Source organism: Lates calcarifer, linkage group LG10, assembly GCF_001640805.2.
Source record: "Lates calcarifer isolate ASB-BC8 linkage group LG10, TLL_Latcal_v3, whole genome shotgun sequence".
NCBI lineage: Eukaryota > Metazoa > Chordata > Actinopteri > Centropomidae > Lates > Lates calcarifer.
The window spans coordinates 19,120,383-19,140,595 of NC_066842.1; the positions used below are offsets into that span (position 1 = coordinate 19,120,383).

The 20,213-nt window shown below is 41.5% G+C and overlaps 1 protein-coding gene across 7 annotated transcripts in view; it reads left to right on the forward strand.

Moving 5' to 3' along the window:
* The window catches only part of srgap1a (SLIT-ROBO Rho GTPase activating protein 1a), a 79,682-nt gene that overhangs the window by 18,127 nt on the left and 41,342 nt on the right, over nt 1-20,213 (forward strand). For all 7 annotated transcript variants that reach the window (XR_001959847.2, XM_051073519.1, XM_018664069.2 and 4 more), the window contains exons 2-3: nt 10,724-10,919; nt 17,735-17,897. Coding sequence is in view for 6 of the 7 variants with exons in the window: in XM_051073519.1 (XP_050929476.1) it covers nt 10,724-10,919; nt 17,735-17,897 (359 nt within the window). In the remaining variant the exon portion in view is untranslated. The remainder of the gene's footprint in view (nt 1-10,723; nt 10,920-17,734; nt 17,898-20,213) is intronic.

Below are 20,213 nucleotides of genomic sequence, written 5' to 3' on the forward strand. Positions count from 1 at the left end.
TTTATCTACCTTTTATCTTACTGAGATGAACAAACAGTAGTCCCCAGCAAATAGATGAACTGACAGACCGACTGAAATAAGAGGCAGAATCAGAATAAGAGGCCGCTGACAAAACCTGAGCTGAGACCAAACTGTCCAGTGTGCAGTGGAGATAGACAAATGGAGAGCAGAGGTTAGGAGATGCACAGGGAGTGGTCTGGAACTGAGGGCAGGGAACTTGTAGGTGACAGAGCCGTCAAACTTATTCATCTCTGCCACCAGCAGTCTGGTCTGCTTAGCTGCAACGTAGCCCCACACAGGTGCAAACATTCCCCCTCTCTACCTGTTTGTGTTTCTGTTGAGAGTGTATGCAGGTGCATTGGTGAGGAGCCTCATTGTGCAACTACTCATTTATATGCTCTCTCTGTCTCTTTCTCCCCTTCCCGCCTCCTTGGGGCCCACAAGGAGGGAATATATCCACAGTCTCCTAGAAACAACCCCTCCTTCAAACCCTTATCACCGCAGGCCACATTACTGCTCTGCCATTCTTTAGGTTCAGCTTTTGGAGTTTGTATTATTCAAGTCCCTGCCAGCATGCTACAGTTTCCATTTGTTTACTGCAAGGAGAGGAAAATATTCCTATAGATGAAAGCTTGTGTGCCTCTGCTCCAGATGTTTCTCATGCGACACCCTTTTTACAGGCATTTATCTCTTCAGCTGTCCGACCGCAGAATTTTCATAGTATTGTTACCCCAAACAAACATCCCAACTGTAAGAACTATAGGCCTGCCCCGTCAAGCCTTTAGCCTGAGGTTAGCTTTGTTGAGAATGAGAAGGTGACTGGCTGCTTTGACATATGAGCTTTAGCTCCTTTATCTCTCCCATCACTAATATCCCCAAACAAAAACATAAAGTCGGACCAGATGCAAGGCGAGGTGTCATTTTTCAACTGGAAAAATGGAAATAGTTAGCACATCTTGCCTTTAAATTCAAACAAGCTGAGGGCCTTTGCCTGGACTGGTTTTCAGTATACAGATAATCTACATCTCTCTTTCTGTCCTTCACACACAAACACCCACACTGGTCCCTTTAGGGCAACAGACAGAGCAGCTGGGTATGGTCTGGAGATGAATGAGAAAAGTGGGTGAGGTCTGGCCAAGAGGCTGAAAGAGATCAATGTATTTTTCAGAGATTCGCTTTTCTCTGATGCTGAGCCACACAGATGTAACCACTTCCTGTCCTTAGCATTACTTCTCCACATTCTTACCGTCCTTGGCATGAAGCATTAAAGCAGAGTCCATCATTTTGTCCCTAGTTCTGTAAGAGTTACTCTGCTGAAAATCTAATTTTTGAGTGTCAGATTTTCACCCCCTGCAGGCTTTAAAGGCGTCTTTGAAAAGTTTGCAGTTAGTTTCTTTGCAGAGGATGTCAGCTGTGGGCTGCTTGATTCACAGCAGTTACAAAGGGATTCCTACAGTGACCCAGAGTTACAGCAAAAACTTTTCAAACAGCTTCTGCAGCATAAAGGCCTTCTCGTTTCAACATTAAAAACTAAAATGTAGTAGCAAAATCAGTTCATTTCTTTAGACTTGCTGTGGTCAATGGATTCACTCGAGGGGACAAAGTAAATCTGCTCAAGTTTTATTTGGATTCCACATGCTCAGTATGTTTTAAATAATCCTTGCATTGCCAATAAATGATTACATACACTACTGCTTGCTGAGCTTTGGAGCTATGAGGAGGTGATGAGCACAACATGTCAATACTGTTTTGGGGTATGTTTTGGAGAGTGTTAAGAACATACTGAACATACAGATCAGCAAAGGAGAGGTGGATCGTACCACAAGAGTGGTTTGAGAAGTTTCTGTGGACATTTTGATGTGCTTTGTCCCATTCTTTGGTGTAACTCTGGGTCACAGTTGAAACCTGCCATCATTGCTGTGAATCCAAGTTTAACCACATCTGCTGTCCACCGCAAACGAGCAAGCTACAAACTTATTAGAGGCACCTTCCAAGTCTGCAGAGATGAATATCTGACACCCAAAAGAGAAAAGATCCATGCGTCTATCAACTCACTAATACATAGAAGCAAACCTACACATACTCAAACTGACACACGCAAGCACACATCCAGTCACACAAATCTAGGCCGGACCAAACACACCAAACTGGTGTCCAGATCAAACAGAATGTCTAGATGTTAACCAGCAGCTGAACAAACAGCCTGGCCTCTAAAGTGTGCTTACTTGTCCCAGCATTCAGCTCCTTACTCTCTTATTTTGTTTGGATCAAAATGATGGTCCTTACAGGCCACCACAATGTCAGCGGTGATTGATCTCTCTCCTGCTCGCTGTAGGCTTCTCGTTTGTGGGGGCGTCACCTTAGCAACCATGGCTTTTTGGCTCATATGCCATTTGGCACTGAATCTAATTGGCAGAGATTATTACATTACAGTTATTGAAATTACACATTTAAATATTACCTTGTTGAATGGAGCTGACACAGATTTAAGTGTTTATTTTGCTTTGTTAGAATCATCCCACATCTCACATCTGTTTTTTGGACTGCTGGAGTGTATTGTGTTTGAACAGTAAGCGCAGTTAGCCACCATGGCTGAGCTGTCTCTGAATCAGACTATAAAAACCAGAATGCAGGAAGGAACCTGAGCTCTTTGGGTCTGCCGCCCACAATACTCCTGAGCCCAAGAGAAAACACAAGAACCCAAATCACAGCAACTACTGCATTTCCTGTGTGTGTGTGAGTTGTTGAGAGAAGTAGCGGGAGTGTGTTTATTCTTATTTTTGTTGTTTTCACCTCTGTCTGTTAAGTTGTGTGAGCGGTGGGGGTGAGGTGTTTGGTCGGTGTGTTCCTTTTACGTGTGTGTCAGAGGAAATCATCATTTATATGAGCTTTATTTATTTATTTATATGAGCTAAGAGCAGCCCATAGTCTCCCTCTCCTCAGCAGTATGGATGTGGCACCAGTGACCAACAAACAAAGCTGCCACCACAGATAAGCTGCTGTGAAACATACCTCTTGTAAGTCTGTTCATACGAGGAAAGCCATACTATTGGATCATAAAATATCCCAAAGGACGTTGGTTCAGCTCACAGTGTTTGAAAGAAGCAGAGGATTATGGGCCAGCCTCTTTTCCACTCTGAATTTACACTCATTCTCTGGATCACAGTAGCCTGCAGTACTTCCATTGGAAGCCCCTCTGTGGTTTTGGAAGCTGCTAACATGTCGGTCAGATGTTGTAATGGGGCCCACTTTGCCAGTTCTGTAATATTTTGAGATAAAATGCTTTACCAAAGCTGGCAGTATGTTTTGTGTAGTTTGGCTGTGCTTAATGTGATCGGAGAGAATCTGCTCAGCCTCGTTGGCAGGTCTGTATTAGCTCTGACAGACTCGATTGTTCTTCAAGTTGTAACTGTGTCCTTAACAACTTTATTTCAACCAAAAATCAGATTTTTCACCGTTTCTGTACCTTATATGCTGTTTCACATACAGAGTGAGATGACACATGTTAGTAAATAGTAGCTCTGCATACCAGTCGTGTAATATCAGCTGTGAGGTAATCAGAGATAACGAGTACAGTAATCAGTGACACACTCCTGTAGTCCTGCCCAGATATAAGGCAGAGGGGGTGGCAGGGTCCAGCAATGTTTGACATACCAAGCACATGATGAATTTCTTACTCGTCCCACCAACGTAATGAAGTCATTACGCAAGTCCTCCTTCACAAGAATGCCATGTGACCTCTTCAGCTTTAGTCAGTGTTTTTCACAAGTGTATTGTGTGTTACTCCCTCGGGAATGACTTATTGGCCATAATGAGTCAGGATGCCAAATGGAGAAACTTCCTATCTGGGAGACTCTTGAGGGTTTAGTGAGCGTAATGTACATCTAGTGAGCAGTGGGCGTAAGCTAGCCAAGCACTAGCATTAGCAAACTTCCATTATACTGCTACTACATGTCATTGCTGAAAATGGGTTTGAAATGGGTGTTATTTTATGAGTTTATATAGAAAGTAGTAAAATATTTCTGTTGAGAATAATGATTGAAAAATTATTTGTGTTGTCGTTTTACAGTAGCACTATGCCTGCCTTGGCCTTCACCTTGTCAGCCATTTGTTGACACAGCGCGGTGTGCTAGTTAGTACATTTCTGGTGTGTTACATTTGCATTCATTTTCATCTTTCAAGAGCAGTTGTGTTGCCTCCTCCTCTGATTGTTTTGCTTTTTAAAACTTTTGCAGTATAGGGAGCTGACATAAAAGCCACCATCTACCTCCATCAGTCACATGACGCTTGTCAGTGCTTGGCATAGCAGTCCTTTTAGTGTCTCCCCATCTGGTCCAGGGCCTAGCACACCAGTACACCAGGCTGTCATAAAGCGTTTTATCACCGAAACTTCAGGTGGGGAGAGCGGATAGGTGGATGACGAGGTTCAGAATGCTTACAGTACAGAATTTTACATCTGGGTTTGAACAACTAAGAGAGCCCTGGGAGTCTGTTGAACATTAAATGTGCAGATTGTGCTAGTGGCTTCATTGGCACAGGTGTGTGCCATGTGTTGCTGTAGGCATGAGTCCCACTTTATATCTTCCACATTCCTATCTACAATCTTTCCTGCATCCCTCTTCTCTTTATCTAAACCAAACATGGTTGCATTGATTATTCAAGAGCTTATGTTGCACTGGCACATTAATGTATTAACAACAAGAGGGCATTCTTCACAGACAGGAATGTAAATGAGTCGACAGTCTATTGTTTAAAAAGCTTCTAACAAAATGTGTGCAGACGTTAGAAGGTAAACCAGATCAAACAACAGATCTGTGGTTACCACAAGACTCTACATAAAAACCAACCCAGTGCATCATGAGTCACGCTCACTGGAAATTAGCAATGCGGTGGGCACATCTTTTACCAATCTAACTGCTTGGATGAAACTACTTTTTGTATAATTTTTACCATACAGAATGCTTTAATCAAAGAGGCAGTAACATGACTGATAGACCCAATATAATTAAGTATGGCAGTAGGGCCATGTTGGATTATCAGAATACTCAAAGAAATATCAGAAGAAAATGCACTGTAGATACTCAGCTCTTTCTGGCATGTGATCCCCTCCATGTGTAATTGAAAGCTTGTGCTCCGTTAAAAACTGATCGGCCATTTCGTAATTACCTTTGATGGTATTTATCCTGTCTTGTATCCAGCCTCCAGAAGAGGCACAGACAACTCCCCCCAGTCCCAGACCCTAGATCTGAAGCAGATGGTGGGGCTGGGCACCCTCCTGTATCGTCCCTCCGCAGGCCTCAGCTGCTATTTCAGGTGCTGCTGATGAGCCACTCTGCATGTGGAAATGCAGCCCTGGGACTGATGTGGTACGGCATGTCCCAGATAGCTGTTGGTGGAGACTGTAATCAACTAGGAGAAACTGTAGAAACTCTCAGAGAGTTTGTGATCTTTTATGGTACCCATAGAGAGATACCCACTGCTGCACTCAGCAAAAGTAACAGATGCTTTTTAGACAGATTGATTCATAGCAAGGTTAATTGAGAGCATCAGGGGAGAACATATTGTTGAGTTCAAGAGAAACAAAAACTTATCTCTCTGGCCCTCTGACAGTGGGTGAGTTGTTTTTACTGAAGCCCAGTTTCTCTTGCTGGAGGTCATCTTTGTGGGTCAGTACCCATCCTGCTTACACGGCAGTTTCTTTGACAATAGAACAGGCCTATCTGGCAAATCAGAAGCCATTCTGCAACTTTGGACATATTTGTCACCATGAATGGGGTAATGGGAAGTATGTGATGTGGCCTCCAAAAGAGAAATTGGATAACATCCAGTTCAGAAACAAAGGGGCTTTGGCCCAAACTGATCACCACAAAGACCAAACAGCACCCTCTCATTGTTTATATTGACATCATGTGCATTCTGAGCCACATTGACTGGATGTCCATCAGTCAGCTGGATTTGTTGCTGACAGCTTTATAGACCCTGTTTTAATTTTGCAAGCCACTATCAGCATGTGTTGACATGCACCTGAATAAGGTTATAAAAGACTGTTCAGTAGATAAAGAGAGAAATGGAGTGACGGCCTGTTATTATTTTTCTGCAGCGTTACACTGTTGTTTCTTTGTGTAGCGTCATTTCTCAACACAGTTCACAGGTGCTCTCATCTCCCCTTCGTTCCCCAGTTTGAAAGGGATCACAGAGGGCTTTGATTCCCCCCCCACACGCTCTCCCCACACCCAAATCCCTCGGTATAGAAGCCTTCACACGTGTTTACAATACAGATGACCTCAGAACAGCAGGAATGCACCATGTAATAGTAGAGGAACACTGGATATGACAGCGATATGGATCCAACTTGAGAAAAACTTTGGATTACAGTGGGTCAATTTATAAATAATGTGCAAGGTCTCAAGTGTCAATCTCTGTTGGATGTATTAGTTTTGTAAGAAACCAGTCAGACAGCTGATGTTGGCTGCAGCAGGGGATTCAGATAAAGCATCAGTACGATCAAAGGGAGCTGTTTGGCTGTCCTCAAACACTAAAGTAACTTAGTTATTCATTCATTCAAAGTACTTGCCTTTGGGATTAAATAACTTTCTCTCACTCTTTTACACAATTGTCAGATCATAATCAGAGGTCATAGTCCATAGGAAAAAAAAAGTGTAATGTAAATATTCTAGGACACTGAAATGTCAGAAAAAGAAAAAAAAGCTTTTTTTTCCTTAGCTTTCTTTTGGTTGGCAAAATACCAATATTGTGCATTCTAATTTTCACCTGTTAAGAGGTGAGATTGACAGGCTTCAGTTACATGCTTCTCCTGGGTACAATGCAGGTGCAGGCATATGGATAGCAGTTATGAAAAGAGTTGCTTTTGAGTCAGAAAACACCAGCTTAGCGTGGGAGGAAGGCCAAAATGAGAAAAAGATGCATTTTCAAAATTATCCGCCTTGCTGTGGTCATTGCTCTGGTTTGACTTTGTTTCACGGCTGAATTTTCTTGAACTAAAACATGAGTTTTCAAAGCGCGTCCTAGTTTCAGAAAGTGCCAGACCTGTAATTTCCTCTGACAGGTGGTTGCCTTTTAGCATTAATTCCCTCATACTTCAACTTGGTGCTGCAGCTTCAATGGCCAATGTTTAACTTGGAAAATGAATGATTTAATGAGTTTCCGTGTGCAGTCATGAATGTAATTGTGTTAAATGATCCAGCACGCTCCTTTGTGTCAGTGCCATGGTAGCTTTGTTTTAATCCCCAGATCCTCTGGAGATGGAAGCAATTGCAGGGTTTGCCCATTCATCAAAAAGGCCTAGTGGACTTTAATGCAGTAGCATTTAAAACCCACCTCTTCCTTATTGCTCATTGGTGGTCTCCCAGTTTGTCAGTGGCCTGGTGTTCTTAATGTTGGAGTTTTGAGTTCTTTATTGCAGTGAAGCCCTCCACTTTGTTGTTGAAACCCCATCTTCCACGTTAATGATGTTCGTGGTATGCTGTGGTTGAGAGTTTAACTGCTGTGATAAGCTTTCATTCAGATTTAGCATTGTAGAAACGCCTCCCTTGAGTCCCATCTGTCTCTAAGTGGTTTATTTCTTTATGAGTGCCAGAAAGAAAGAGCTACTACTTGGAAAAGCAAAAAATCTGCAGTTTCTAATAGACCTGATGTAAACCACAAATTTATCAAGATTGTGAGAAGATTAATGCTGATGAATGGATTGGAGCCTTTTGGTAATTTGATTACTGCATTAAAGATACATGTCCATGCTCACTCACACAGCACATCAGCCCTCTTTGACTGGAAGCTTTTCTAATCGAGTCAGCAGTTGATTGGCCATTAAGAGGCTCTACGCACTCAACTATTAATGGTCTCCCTCAAAAGCTCCCAGGGATCTTTTGGCTTTTTTGCAAATGCATATGTCACTGTCTGATTATCTTATCAAATACTTACCTTTGTTTCAGTCCACTTTCCATCTATATTAATGTATTTATTAAGCAGCAGGTTGGCCGGATTGAAACTCTTAGCCAAGCGTGTGCTGTCTCTGTTGTTGTTAGCTCTGGGTTAGTTTAGTCTTTAGTTCAAGTGATGTTGACTACAAACGCTCAGATTCTCATGGAAATAAACGGGGGGCATTTTTCTTTACAGCTCATTAAGTGGTCAGAGTGAGTGCTATTGCCACAAACAGAGAGGTAGACAACTATTGGAGCAACCACACATGAAAAGGGATTTTCTAATGTTGCGATAACTACAGTAAATCACAAGTTTCAGAGACTGCTCCACAAGCAAACTACGTGCAGTAAGTTGGAAAGTGTAAGTTGGAAGCAGCATGTGTCAGCGGTGACACAGATCTTCTAGTCATCAAAAGAAGAAAATAGTCAGTGCCTAAATTACAGTCTATTAGCAACAAAAACAGTCAAAGTATTTTATGTGGCAAAGTCACAACTCGAACCCTCCTGCCAGGGACTGACAGACACTCACCAGGATAAAAGCAAAACCGATACACTGTGACATCCAGAAAGCCAGTAATTGTGGCAGAGCTGCTATTCAGGACTGGCCTACATTTAAAGTGGGGAGAACTGCATGACTTGCTGTAAGGAGCAAATATATACATATAAATATATACAACATAATAAGGTGGCTTATTTTTAGACTCATATTGTTCATATGGGCCAAATTCATATTACTATTGAATTTGAAGTGCAGAGAACCATGAGAATAAGAGAACCATGCTCAACTAGCAGCACGAGTATTCCAGTGGCAGAGACAAAATGTGTAGTGCTCAGCTCACCATGAGTTTCCTGCATTTGTAAAGAAAACAAAACAAACTGAAAATTGTTGACTTAAACTTGCGAGTAAAGAGACCTGACAGTGCTGCATGTTTCATGAGAGAGATCACGGTAGCTGATCAACTCGTGATGTAGACAGCTTAGATCAGACTGAAACAGATATATAATTAATCAGGTCTACAGTATACACTATCTCTGTGTCACAGAGTGCAGAATCTACTTTTTTTCTATTATACAAATGGATTTAATAGCAGAGAGTCAAACAATGTCTTGAACCCGCACTGTCTCAGGCCAGAGAACACTATACGCTGTTAGACAAAACATTCTTTGAGTGATGTTGAATTTCATATGAGCCCTCAATTAATTTGTGCCAGTGAAACATGCTGCGTTTAATGGCAATTCCTTCTATCAAATTAGAAAAGGAAATTATGAGTGACTTTCTGAGCAAAATATCTACTGCCTTTTTATGACCTGAGGAATCAGGTCATATCTAACTTAACTAGATCAGAAGTGAAGATTTTCTTTCTTAAACAATACTACATATACACTTTACACTGTCTTCATCCTACCCACTACACATAATTCAGATCAGTTTTAATGAGGCTTGAAGCTGTTCTCAAAGGGTGGCCTATACCAGCTGTTAAGTACTTGAGCCTTATAGATTGGTGTTTGCATTATCATTACTTCATCAACTGTAAGTGGGGGAAATACAACTCTCTTCCTGTTCAGTGACAGTTACTTTCCGTATTTTGTCAGTGTGCCAAGAAATGGGCAGTAAGACTTTACAAGATGCTACCTTTATAATGACACCTAGTCCAGTGAGTTGTGCAAATAATTTGTGAATATATGTTGCAGCTTTACTGTTTTCTGCCTTTAATATGAGGGATCACTCTGTGCCCCTCTCTATTGGTGTCTGTGTGGCTCTAAATCACCTCATTAATCTGTTTCCTCTGCTGAAGACGCTTGGCCCAGGCTACCTTCCATTAGGAGAAATCCATTATACATGGCCCTAGCCAGACAGGACACACAGAGGAAACAATTTGTGTGCCAGTGTGTGTTCGTGTGTGTGTGTGTGTGTGTGTGTGTGTCCCAGTTGATCCTGTTGAGGATGTAAATGTAAATGAGGGGCACTCTGACAGGCGTGATTCCTCAGAAAAGACCTCAGAGTGTAATTTACCTGCACATGTAACTTGTTTAAGTGAGACCCGATGTCACCCCTCTGTTTTCGTAAGTGGCATGGGTTTTCAATCTCAGGCACTGATGAGGCTGTGTGTGTGTGCGTGTGTGTGTGTGCATGCACACATGTGCCTTGCTCTGTGCTGTAACACTGGCTGTGATTGGAATCAGGTTCCATTCATCTTGGAGTTATTTTCAGCCTTAATGACACACCTGAGACCAGTGTTGTCAACCTCACATATCCACAGGCATTCAGAAGACCCATAACTAAGACATAATAAGCTGCATTTGACTGCTTTGCTGTGCTGATGTGTACGTGTGCACAACTGTAACTGCTCGTTATGCTGATCCTCAATACTATTTATACCGATCAATAGAGTTTGAGTGACAAATGATAAATGGTGATTTGATTTAATGATTTATCACTTTTTAATTTGTAATTTGGTAGTATCTGTGAGTTGGCCAAACTGTGACATGATGAAACTCTTTTTGTCCAGTTAGGGTGCTTTCTGCATGTTGTTGTCTTTGCAATCTACAGTATGCTCAGTAAAAGATGTATTCCTTGAGAAAGAAATGCCACTATAAATCTGCAAAGATAGAGGGTCCTCACACCCAAAATGACACATTATTTATACCATTTAAACCTACAATAGCAACAGTTTGTAGAGATTTGATCTCCTACATGACTGGATGTACAAACCTCATTTTCACCTTTAACCTTCGGACTTCATTCTGATCTGTGTGCGTGTGTTTGTCTCTTTGCCTTTATTCAGAGATCCGGGCCCAGTTAGTGGAGCAGCAGAAATGTCTGGACCAGCAGACAGAGATGAGGGTCCAGTTGCTGCAGGACCTCCAGGACTTCTTCAGGAAGAAGGCAGAGATTGAGATGGAATACTCCAGAAACCTGGAGAAACTGGCCGAACGCTTCATGGCAAAGACTCGCAGCACCAAGGATCACCAGCAGTACAAGTGAGGAGACATGCTGTCTGTCTGTGCTCATTTTGTTTATGGTCTCATATGGGTTCATTCACGAGCCTGAGAAATATTCGAGAATCAGAATGAGAATTTTCCTTCTTGGTTTCTTTCCTGCTGGTTAAATTTATTTCTTAAATAAATGTCATTTGAGTGTGGCAGCCAGATGGAACTTCAATATCTGTAAGTTCTAATGGGACTATTGTGCTGATGAGCTATATAAATCGTTTTTCATATTCAAGGTCAGTCAAACAAAGACAGAAAAGAAGCTCAGGGGTGATGATTTGCCTTTGTCTCTTTGATTTGTCATTCATTATTTTCATGCCTTTATTATTTATTTATTATTATGATGCCCTCTGAAATTCTAGTGCCAGACTGCTCTCCTTGTCTTAGTCTTCTCTCAACCATTTCTATAATTCTCTGAAAATAGAGAATTATGTGCAACTAATTGCACCTGATTTAACTATCTGCTTTGTACAATGTGTCTCTGTTTCACATGTATACAAAGTATACATTAACAACTGAGGGGTTTAGTCCATTATGTCACACTAACATAGCTGGGTGCTTTATAATTAATCCATCTTTTCATTTTGTATTATGTGCCACAATTGAGTACTGTATTATACAGTGGTGTACAGTGCAGTTCTCTGTATGGTATGCAATCCACTGAAACTTGCACACAGGCATGAATAACAAGGACAATTGCTAAATGTATGGCATGTCAATATTAGGGCACATATTAAAAATCACAAGTTTAGTCTAGTCTAGTGGCTATTACCTAGTATTGTATGATTGTACTGTATGCCAAGTTTGATAAATGTGCTAATTTGATACCAAATTTTCATACAAAAAAATACAAAATTGCCATCTAAATGAGCAAAGCTGATATAGGAGAAATATCTGATTGAAAAATAAGTGAACAAGTTTAAGAGTTTGATGCCAACCACACAAACATGCTAAGTGTGACTCTGTCATTAGAAAAAAAGTTTAAGAGAAATCCAATCCATGAATTTAATTTGTCTCACAGAGATACAGTAAACCTGGCTGTGGACATATGAATGTGAAAAAAGGCAATCAGATCCTTTTAGTCTTTCTTTCTCTATCTGTCGCTTCTTTCTCCCTCCCTCACCCCTCTCTCTATTTTCACTGTGCATCGCAGTTTCTCAGGGCCTTTTTTGAGAATCTTGACACAGTTAAGTGCTGTAGTTTTTGGCCTTATTACACTGTAGGAGTCTGCTCATGTAAAAAGCAGACATTTGCATATTGTTTGAACTTGTGGTGAGAACAAAAATAAGATGTATATTTGTCCTTGCTGTCTGCAAATAGCTCCTGCTCTCTGTCTGAAGTTCCAATGGCTCTAGCAGCTGTGTGTGCCCATGTGTGCAACTGGTGAGGGGACTCTGGTATGGAGCTCTGTGGTTTTCATCGCGTGATGTACAGTCTGGTCACTTCATTCACAGGGTAAACATTTGGCAAGTGCCTTGGAGTATATTTCTTAAGTAAATACAAGACGTCTGAATAACATTAAAAAACCCTCCTGCGGGTTTTAAATCATGTGGCCCATATTTTTGTATTCACATAAACAACAGACGTACAGTAAGACTTCTGTGTTCTCCATATTCTCTAAGTTGTTTTCATTGGACAAACTTGTCTGTGGTGTGAAAAAGTGCGTTTCCATTCTGCCTGTAGTCTTTAGCCAGCTTTCACATGACAGGTCAGCCTGGTGGAGCACCAAATGCTAAAGTAGCATTAACATGAGCAGCTACATTTTTGGGTAATTAGTCAAGACAAGCTGCATTCAAAAGGGGACCCCTGCTGTGGTTGTCATTGGAGCTGCAGTTTCAAATCCAGTTTACACAACTGATGTAGAGATGTGTTGACAAGATGTCATTCTTTCAGTTAAAACTGTATTCATTTGCAATACGTAGAGAATGTTTGTTTAGAAGACAGTTTTTTCCTTTTTCCCAATTTAAAATATGCCCAGTTTCCCTGTAGACAGCCACATGCCTCCTCTCAATACACACGGAGTATTAGTTTCAGCTGCCATTAAGAATCTTTAACAATAGGGTGAAACACAGGTGGAGGTTGATGCTATCCTTTGTGTCCCACCCCTCTCTATACAGATCATGTTCCTTTTAAATGTACAAAGACATAATCCCACACTGGCTGTCAGTTGCTATGTATAACCATAGCTGAAGGTACTGCTACTGGCAATAGCAGTGCCTGACTGAACTCAGGTCTCTGCTGGTGGTGAGCAAGTATTTTGCCCTTGCATTACCAATACTTATTTTATGCAGGTCTATATCTACCTCTCTCTCTCACACATTCCTTCAAGCTGGAAAAAGTTGTGACACAGTAGGAATTCAGTCCATAATCCTCCTCTGGAGTGAAATGAAGTTTGTGTTTGTCAGAAAGCACAGACTCTGTACCACCTGTGGGAGTATTGTGCCAGCTCACTGCTGGAGAGGAATCCATCTTGCTTCAGGGGAAATGCCCTGTGTGCTGCAGTTCTCCTCTTTCTGATTCTGACAAAACTGGTGCAGCGGTGACAGCAGTGGAAGATGGATGACAGTAAAGATGGATATTTTTAAACACATATAGGCATTGGATTAGGGCAACAATGCAGGTCTTTTTCATACAACAGTAGATATTTTTGCCACTTTTTAAAATCAGCCAATTGGGAAATAAATGTCCTTTTTTAAAAAAAATTATAATAGTTCTTGTTTCTGAATGGTGAGTGTAGCTCTACCTGGTTTTTATGATTGGAAAGATTCTTATACAAGGATATTTATTACATAAAAAGTCACAGTGCAGCAGGTTTACTTCTTTTCTTATTGCCATTTTTGCCTATTAACAGGCTAAACACAGTGCTGTCATTTCAGAAGTCCTTGCTGTCTGTGGAGGTTTGCTTTATCTGCTGAGAATCTGTGTCCACACTTAAAGCAGCTGCAAACACATTTTGCTTCTTTGACAAACACACGCCTTCCTTTTAAGTAACATATAATGGCCCACATTTTTCACTGGTGTGACTGCATATAAGGCTGCAATGACTGCAGTTGCACTTAGATCAAATATTGCTGCTTTGTTCCACAGTTAAATATGAAGAAACACTTGTTTGTTTCTGCTGAAAGTTTTTTTTTCCTTATAAAGTAATGAAATTCTACAGTAGACATGCTGTTCAACCTGTCTATATTGGTCAAAGCACTAACATGTCTCTCTGAGCTGTTTAATTCCACCAGTATCTTTATTCTCTGTCCCTTCCTGTGAGAAAACAAAACAGCAGAGTGTCCAACAGTGTCCAGGCCACAGCAGCAGTCTGTGGGAGAGCCATTCAGTCCTGTCTGCCTTGTTCATTTGTTCAGTGGCTGTTTGCAGAACAAACACACACACACACACACACACACACACACACACACACACACACACACACACACACACACACACACACACAAATGAACAAATATGGGCAAACAGTCTCGGTCTCTCCCATTTTTTCTTAAACACACACACACACACACAAGCACACACACAACCATATATATACTGTATTATGCAAAGTTTGTTCAAGGAGGGACATGGATATGGTGAGCAAAGGAATCACTGAATAATTTATTTTGCCAAAGCTACTGCTGGGATCGTCTGAAATAGGCTGCTTTTATCCAGAATTAAGTGTCTGGTGAAAGGACTTCCTCTCTTTGTCTGTGAGGATAAAAAGGTGTAGAACATGCCGCAACTGCATACTGTACATATTTCCAGACATTACTATCAGAAGTACATTGAGAATTTGACTAAAGTTTAATCCTGTTTGTGTTTGAACATAATAATGGGTTGAAACTAGAATTATTAGTAGGCTTTGGCACTCTTTTAAAACTCAAACTTTAACCTTCCTTTACATCATAGGATTGGTCCAATTAGGACTTGCGGAGATCATTATGCTTTGGTAGCAGCTGCACGACTACATTGCAGATGAATGTCAGTCACTGTGCTGCAGCTATAAAAGCTGCCACCACCATTCATTAATGAAATATGTAATCAGTAAGGCACTAGAGGACTTTTCCAGTGTGCCTCTGCTGCTGATAAGGGCTCCTGTTTCAATACCCTGCATACTGAAGTGGTAATTATCCTTCAGTGTCAGCATTCTGCTACTGTATGAGAGAGCAAGTATGTATGTTGGCACTGACCCAGTGACTCCTGGATTTAGACCGCATGAATGGACAGAAAACACACATGCAGTATACACACATTGAAAGGAAGCACTAAGTTGCTTATGAGTTCTCTGTTTTCATTCTCCCTCCGTGCCTCTCCTGGACATTAGCTTCCCCTTTCTTACCTGTGTTTGAGCCCCTTGGGGGCCCGTCTATCTGTCCGTGAGTCTGTCTGACCCAGTTCCTGCCCTGGCTGAGGGGGAAATTATGACATTGAGAGATTTTCCTGCCATTATGTGGGGTAAGCAACTCCCAGAGGTTATTTTGTCGTCATGGCCTGTGTCAGCCCCCCACTTGTTTTCTCGGTCTGTCCTCTTTTCACTGCAGGCTTCCAGTTTGATTTTGTAGGTCAGCCCATTAACAAACGTACAAGGTGCTTAAAGAGGTGTTGATGTATCCGTGGGAACGCTTAATACGTCTGCGATTTCACCCAGAGTTTCTCTAAACCCAAGTTTTATCATTTTACCAACTGCTGTGTAAAGCACTTTTGCTTTCATTCTTTGACTCTTCTGGGTCATTCTGGTGGATTTCATGTGAAAGAGTGGTGCCACTTTTGTTGACAGTCCATTGCGTGACATACAGAATTTTATAACGCGTGTGCATGTACTGTATGTGTTAGTTCTGCTGTTAAATTAGGTCAGACTTTTCATAGTGATGAGCCCCTGCTCTGCTTTGAGCAGTAAGGTGAGCTGAAGCAAAGAGGATAGTTCATGGAATTCAAGTGGTGACTGAAGATTCTCTGTCACATGAGCTGTTTTGCATCGCCAATAAAATTAGCCTTGATACCTTGAACAAAATGGTCTGTATTTATTGAAATATTGGTTATTTTATACACCTTTACAGAGACCCATCATGTGCTCTGTCCAGCTTCATGTCACTGCCACCTGATATTATGCATCTGCACATGCAAAAGTGAGCATGAATTAATAAAACATACACATGCGGACACACATGCTGCCTTTACATATCTAGGTTTTAGTGCCATAGGATGGAAGTATTGCACTCCGCTGCTGATACATAATGCAGAAAGGATTTATGGTAATTGCTCTTTGACAGAGTGTGTGTGTGATGCTGTCCAGCAGTCCTGCTGCTGTAGCTCTGGGACCACTTCACTTTTTTTTACTCTTTTCTAGCTTTCTCTTCCTTTGCACGTGTCCTGCAGCCTGGGCATGTGGCACCAGTACATCACTCAGTTTTGAGCTAAATCAGTTTTTTTCATTCACTGTGTTCCTGGTGTCTTTGAAAAACGACTCCTGGATGTTTTTCATGTCAGCGTGCTTGGCTCTGCCTTTATCAAGTGTAGGTTGCTTCCTGTTTTTATAGAGTCTCGGGGAACATTTGAACCGGTTGGAATGTTTGTATCAGTTATTCATTCTGAGAAATGCTTCGTTTTTGCTCCTGCAGCAGATGTGGTGCCAGTGCAGGAGGGTAGTTCAGGGCCAGGTCAATTGCCAAGTGCAGAGTTTCACCTGTTGTGTTGACAAGTGCTGCTTGTCTATGCAAACTAACTTTGTGAGGCGAGAGCAGAGGCGAGTCTCCATATGGTTCCTGCAAGACTTGACCCCAGACCCAACCTTAAACCTCTCCCAAACACACACTCATAAACAGACACACACACACGCCTATTCTATTCTGCTTTTTTAGCAGGCAGGAGGAATGTTATAGATTAACCCAGAGGAAGTCAGCCTGCAGGCCAGTGTTAATACAGGGCCCTAGCTCGCTCTGGCCTGGACAATGTCCTACAGTTAGCTTGGAAGCAGCCAGCACGCAGCACAGGAAACAGCTCTCAGGCTCCTGTTTTTTTTTTTTTTTTTTACTCTTTAGCTCTTTTGCACACAGATCTCTATCTTTCCCCTTTACTGTGACTTCTGCTCCCCTTCCTTGTCTGTCTTCTGCTGTCACAGTTCATACATAATTCTGCTTTTCAGCTTAACTCAAAATACATCTATGGCTTCTCCAGCGTCATTCCACTAAGTGTATTTAAAGCCTGTGGCACACTGTTCCTTGGTTGTAGGAAGTCAGCTTGGCTCAGAGCATTGCAGGAGTTCTGCCCCAGAAATGTCAGTGATACAAAGTATTTCCAACTTAACTGTGTAGTCCTTGTAATATATGGGGAGTTTTCTAGGCCCAGAACCAGCAGTATATGGGGCATTTAACACCAAGGGAGGCCTATGACACATCCCTCTTCCACTTTAGTAACAGGCCCTGGTGCTCAGGAGGTATTTCTAGAACTCCTGCTTGTCAAGGAAGTGTCACAATCTCCTTCTGAAAATGACAAACATTGTCTAAAGAAATTAGGTCTGAGACATTGACATGGCTCCTGACACACAGCAAACTTTTCAAATATGCTCAAGCAAACCATAAACACATACAGGTATTTATAAATGCCTGCTAGCTCTTCTCTGGAATACTGTTAAACTATGAACTGGGTTTTAATCCCTGACAATGTAACTTAATAGAGAAGATTTGTAAGAAAAGTTTAGTCATTAAAAGGTCCTGCATAACCACTTCTCTAAATTCACTAATCCTTCCTCCTTCTAATTCTTATTTTCCGCATGGGTCTTTGCAACTGATGTGACACCCGACTGTTTTTTCCGGTCAATTTAGGAAAGACCAGAACCTGCTGTCACCTGTCAATTGCTGGTATCTGCTGCTGAACCAGGTGAGGAGGGAGAGTAAGGACCACGCCACACTGAGCGACATCTACCTCAACAACGTCATCATGAGGTTCATGCAGATCAGCGAGGACTCTACACGGCTACTCAAGAAGGTGAGGGTGGACATACAATAGCCATGATCAGACTTAATCTAAACACAGTTGTCAGGGAACCTCTAAAGACAGACACACACCTACCCACATTTTGGTCATTTTGATTTCTGCTATGACCACCAGAACTACAAAGGACAACTTGTAATGTCACACTAGGTATGATGTGGAGTTCTTTAGGTTATTTTCCAATTTAGTCAAGAATAGAGGTGCTTTGTGGTTTGAGGGAAAAAAGGCTCTTGGTGTTTGGGTTGAGAAGAGAATCCAAAAGGAACTGAACAGACTGAAAAGAAATCAGACAATATTCTAAATAGAATCGCTGACGATGCCTTCTTTGCACAGGAAGTCAGGGGAAATGTTGGATATTAACATACAGGGAATGTGAAGGTAAACACTTTCTTTGGGCTGAAATTAAACACTGCTATGTTTAATTCTGTATACCAATTGAAACAGTGTACTAATTTCACTCTCATTCTAATCTGTATTATGTTTAACACAAATTCACTTTCATTCACAAATACAGTTTCCAAACACACACTGTTATTTATTTCTCAGTTTTGCCCTTTCACATCCCTCAAGTCTTTTTTTGACTTTGCGTTACTTCCCACTGTACTGATGTTTAACCTCTACTAGGAGAGGTCAGATGTGTCTTTTCTTTGATCAACAAACCAGAAGTTAAAACTCACCACTAAATCAATCCAGATTTTTCATAGCGGTCAGATCGGGCAGCAGTGTCTCCAGTCACTCATGTTATATAAACAGTCTTTCACTTTCAATTAACCCATTCATTTGACAATGAAGTATATTTAGTTGCAAAGATATGCAGGGTATATACAGTATATATTCAGCTTTTTGTTTGATGGTATGGAGCTCTGCTGGGCTCCTGTGGTTTAGTTTTGTGAATTAGAGTAATGTAAAGAAACCTTAGTCACCGCAGTTTCAGATCAGTATGCCTGCACTCTTCCATCTGAACTGTGGCTTCATGACCGAAACCGGGCCTCTGCTTGCCTTTTCCACCACAAAGACGACTACTCCCTAGCAGATTATGAGCTCCTATGCTGCAGGAGTCACATGAACTCACCACAGGCCTAAATTACAAAGTGGCGTTTCTTCAGAGGAGTGCCTTTGTGTCAGTTTAGCTTGTGCGACTTTTTCTATCTGAGTTTCTCCTCCCTTTCTTGCCTTCTTGCCCTTAACATTTAACCTCCAGATTCAAAGAGTAAAAGTGAGGCATTTTTCATTCATTTTCAAAGTCGTCTCTTGATGGTTGTGGTTTCATCTGATTGTATGGGGGCGTGGTGTTTAAATACTCACCCAAATCCCTATCACACAAACAGGAGGCTGCAGCAGTCACTTCCTTTTGATAGTGCTTAAAGACTTACAGTTTTATTAATGAGGCCAGATGTGAAACAGTGAGTCATTTTGCAGATGTTACTTGCATTGCTCCCCCTGGCTCAACACACTTCAGTGATCATAATGGTAGACTACTTCTAATGTTGATTTACATTTTAAGTGTAACTCTGAAGACACTTTGTCGTCACACTAGTCTTATCATTTCTTCACCTGCATCATTATTGCCGTGGAATCTGCAATATTCAACCCCATTTTGTAATAGTTGTTTAAAGTTTGTAATGCAGTTTCTTAGGGGATTCAGGTGACATTGTGCAGACAAACAGCAGCCTGGTGGGAGGTCCCGGTTCATAGGAGACCCGAGACACCACCCGCCCTGTAATTAAAGCCGCCGTGAGCCTTTGATCTCAGCAGAGCTTCAGTAACGAAGCACAAACAACAGAGGAGTCCCCCATGTTACGTGGGCTCCCTCACAGCTTCGAGGAGACAGCTGTACTGTTGTCATCCTTCCAGCACATCAAAGACCTGTGTTTTTATTTCCTTGTATGTTCTGGTCTCATACTGTGAGGTGGAACAGCAGAGGAGGACCCCAAAAGAGCACTGGTGTCTTCATCAACATCCTCTGGTTGACCTGTTTCCCATTTGGCATGTATATTTATTTCTTCAGTGCTGTATTGTGGTCACTTTTTAAAGCAACTAGAGCCACAAATTCCTTTGAAAACATACTATTTTGGCTTTTTGTTTCTTTTTGGTTTGTTTGAATACAAGAGTCAAATACTGGACCTCTCTTTCTCTCTTTATGCTTGGACAGATCTTATCACATTTTTCATTATTCATACAACTGGCTCTTTGTTTTACTCTGCAGTGTTTTATTTATGGAAGCCACGTTCTGTGGCTGCAGCTACAAGGTGGATTTCCCAAAGCTTGAGGCAGTTTTGAACCTTTCCGTAGGCAAAACATGAGCTAGAT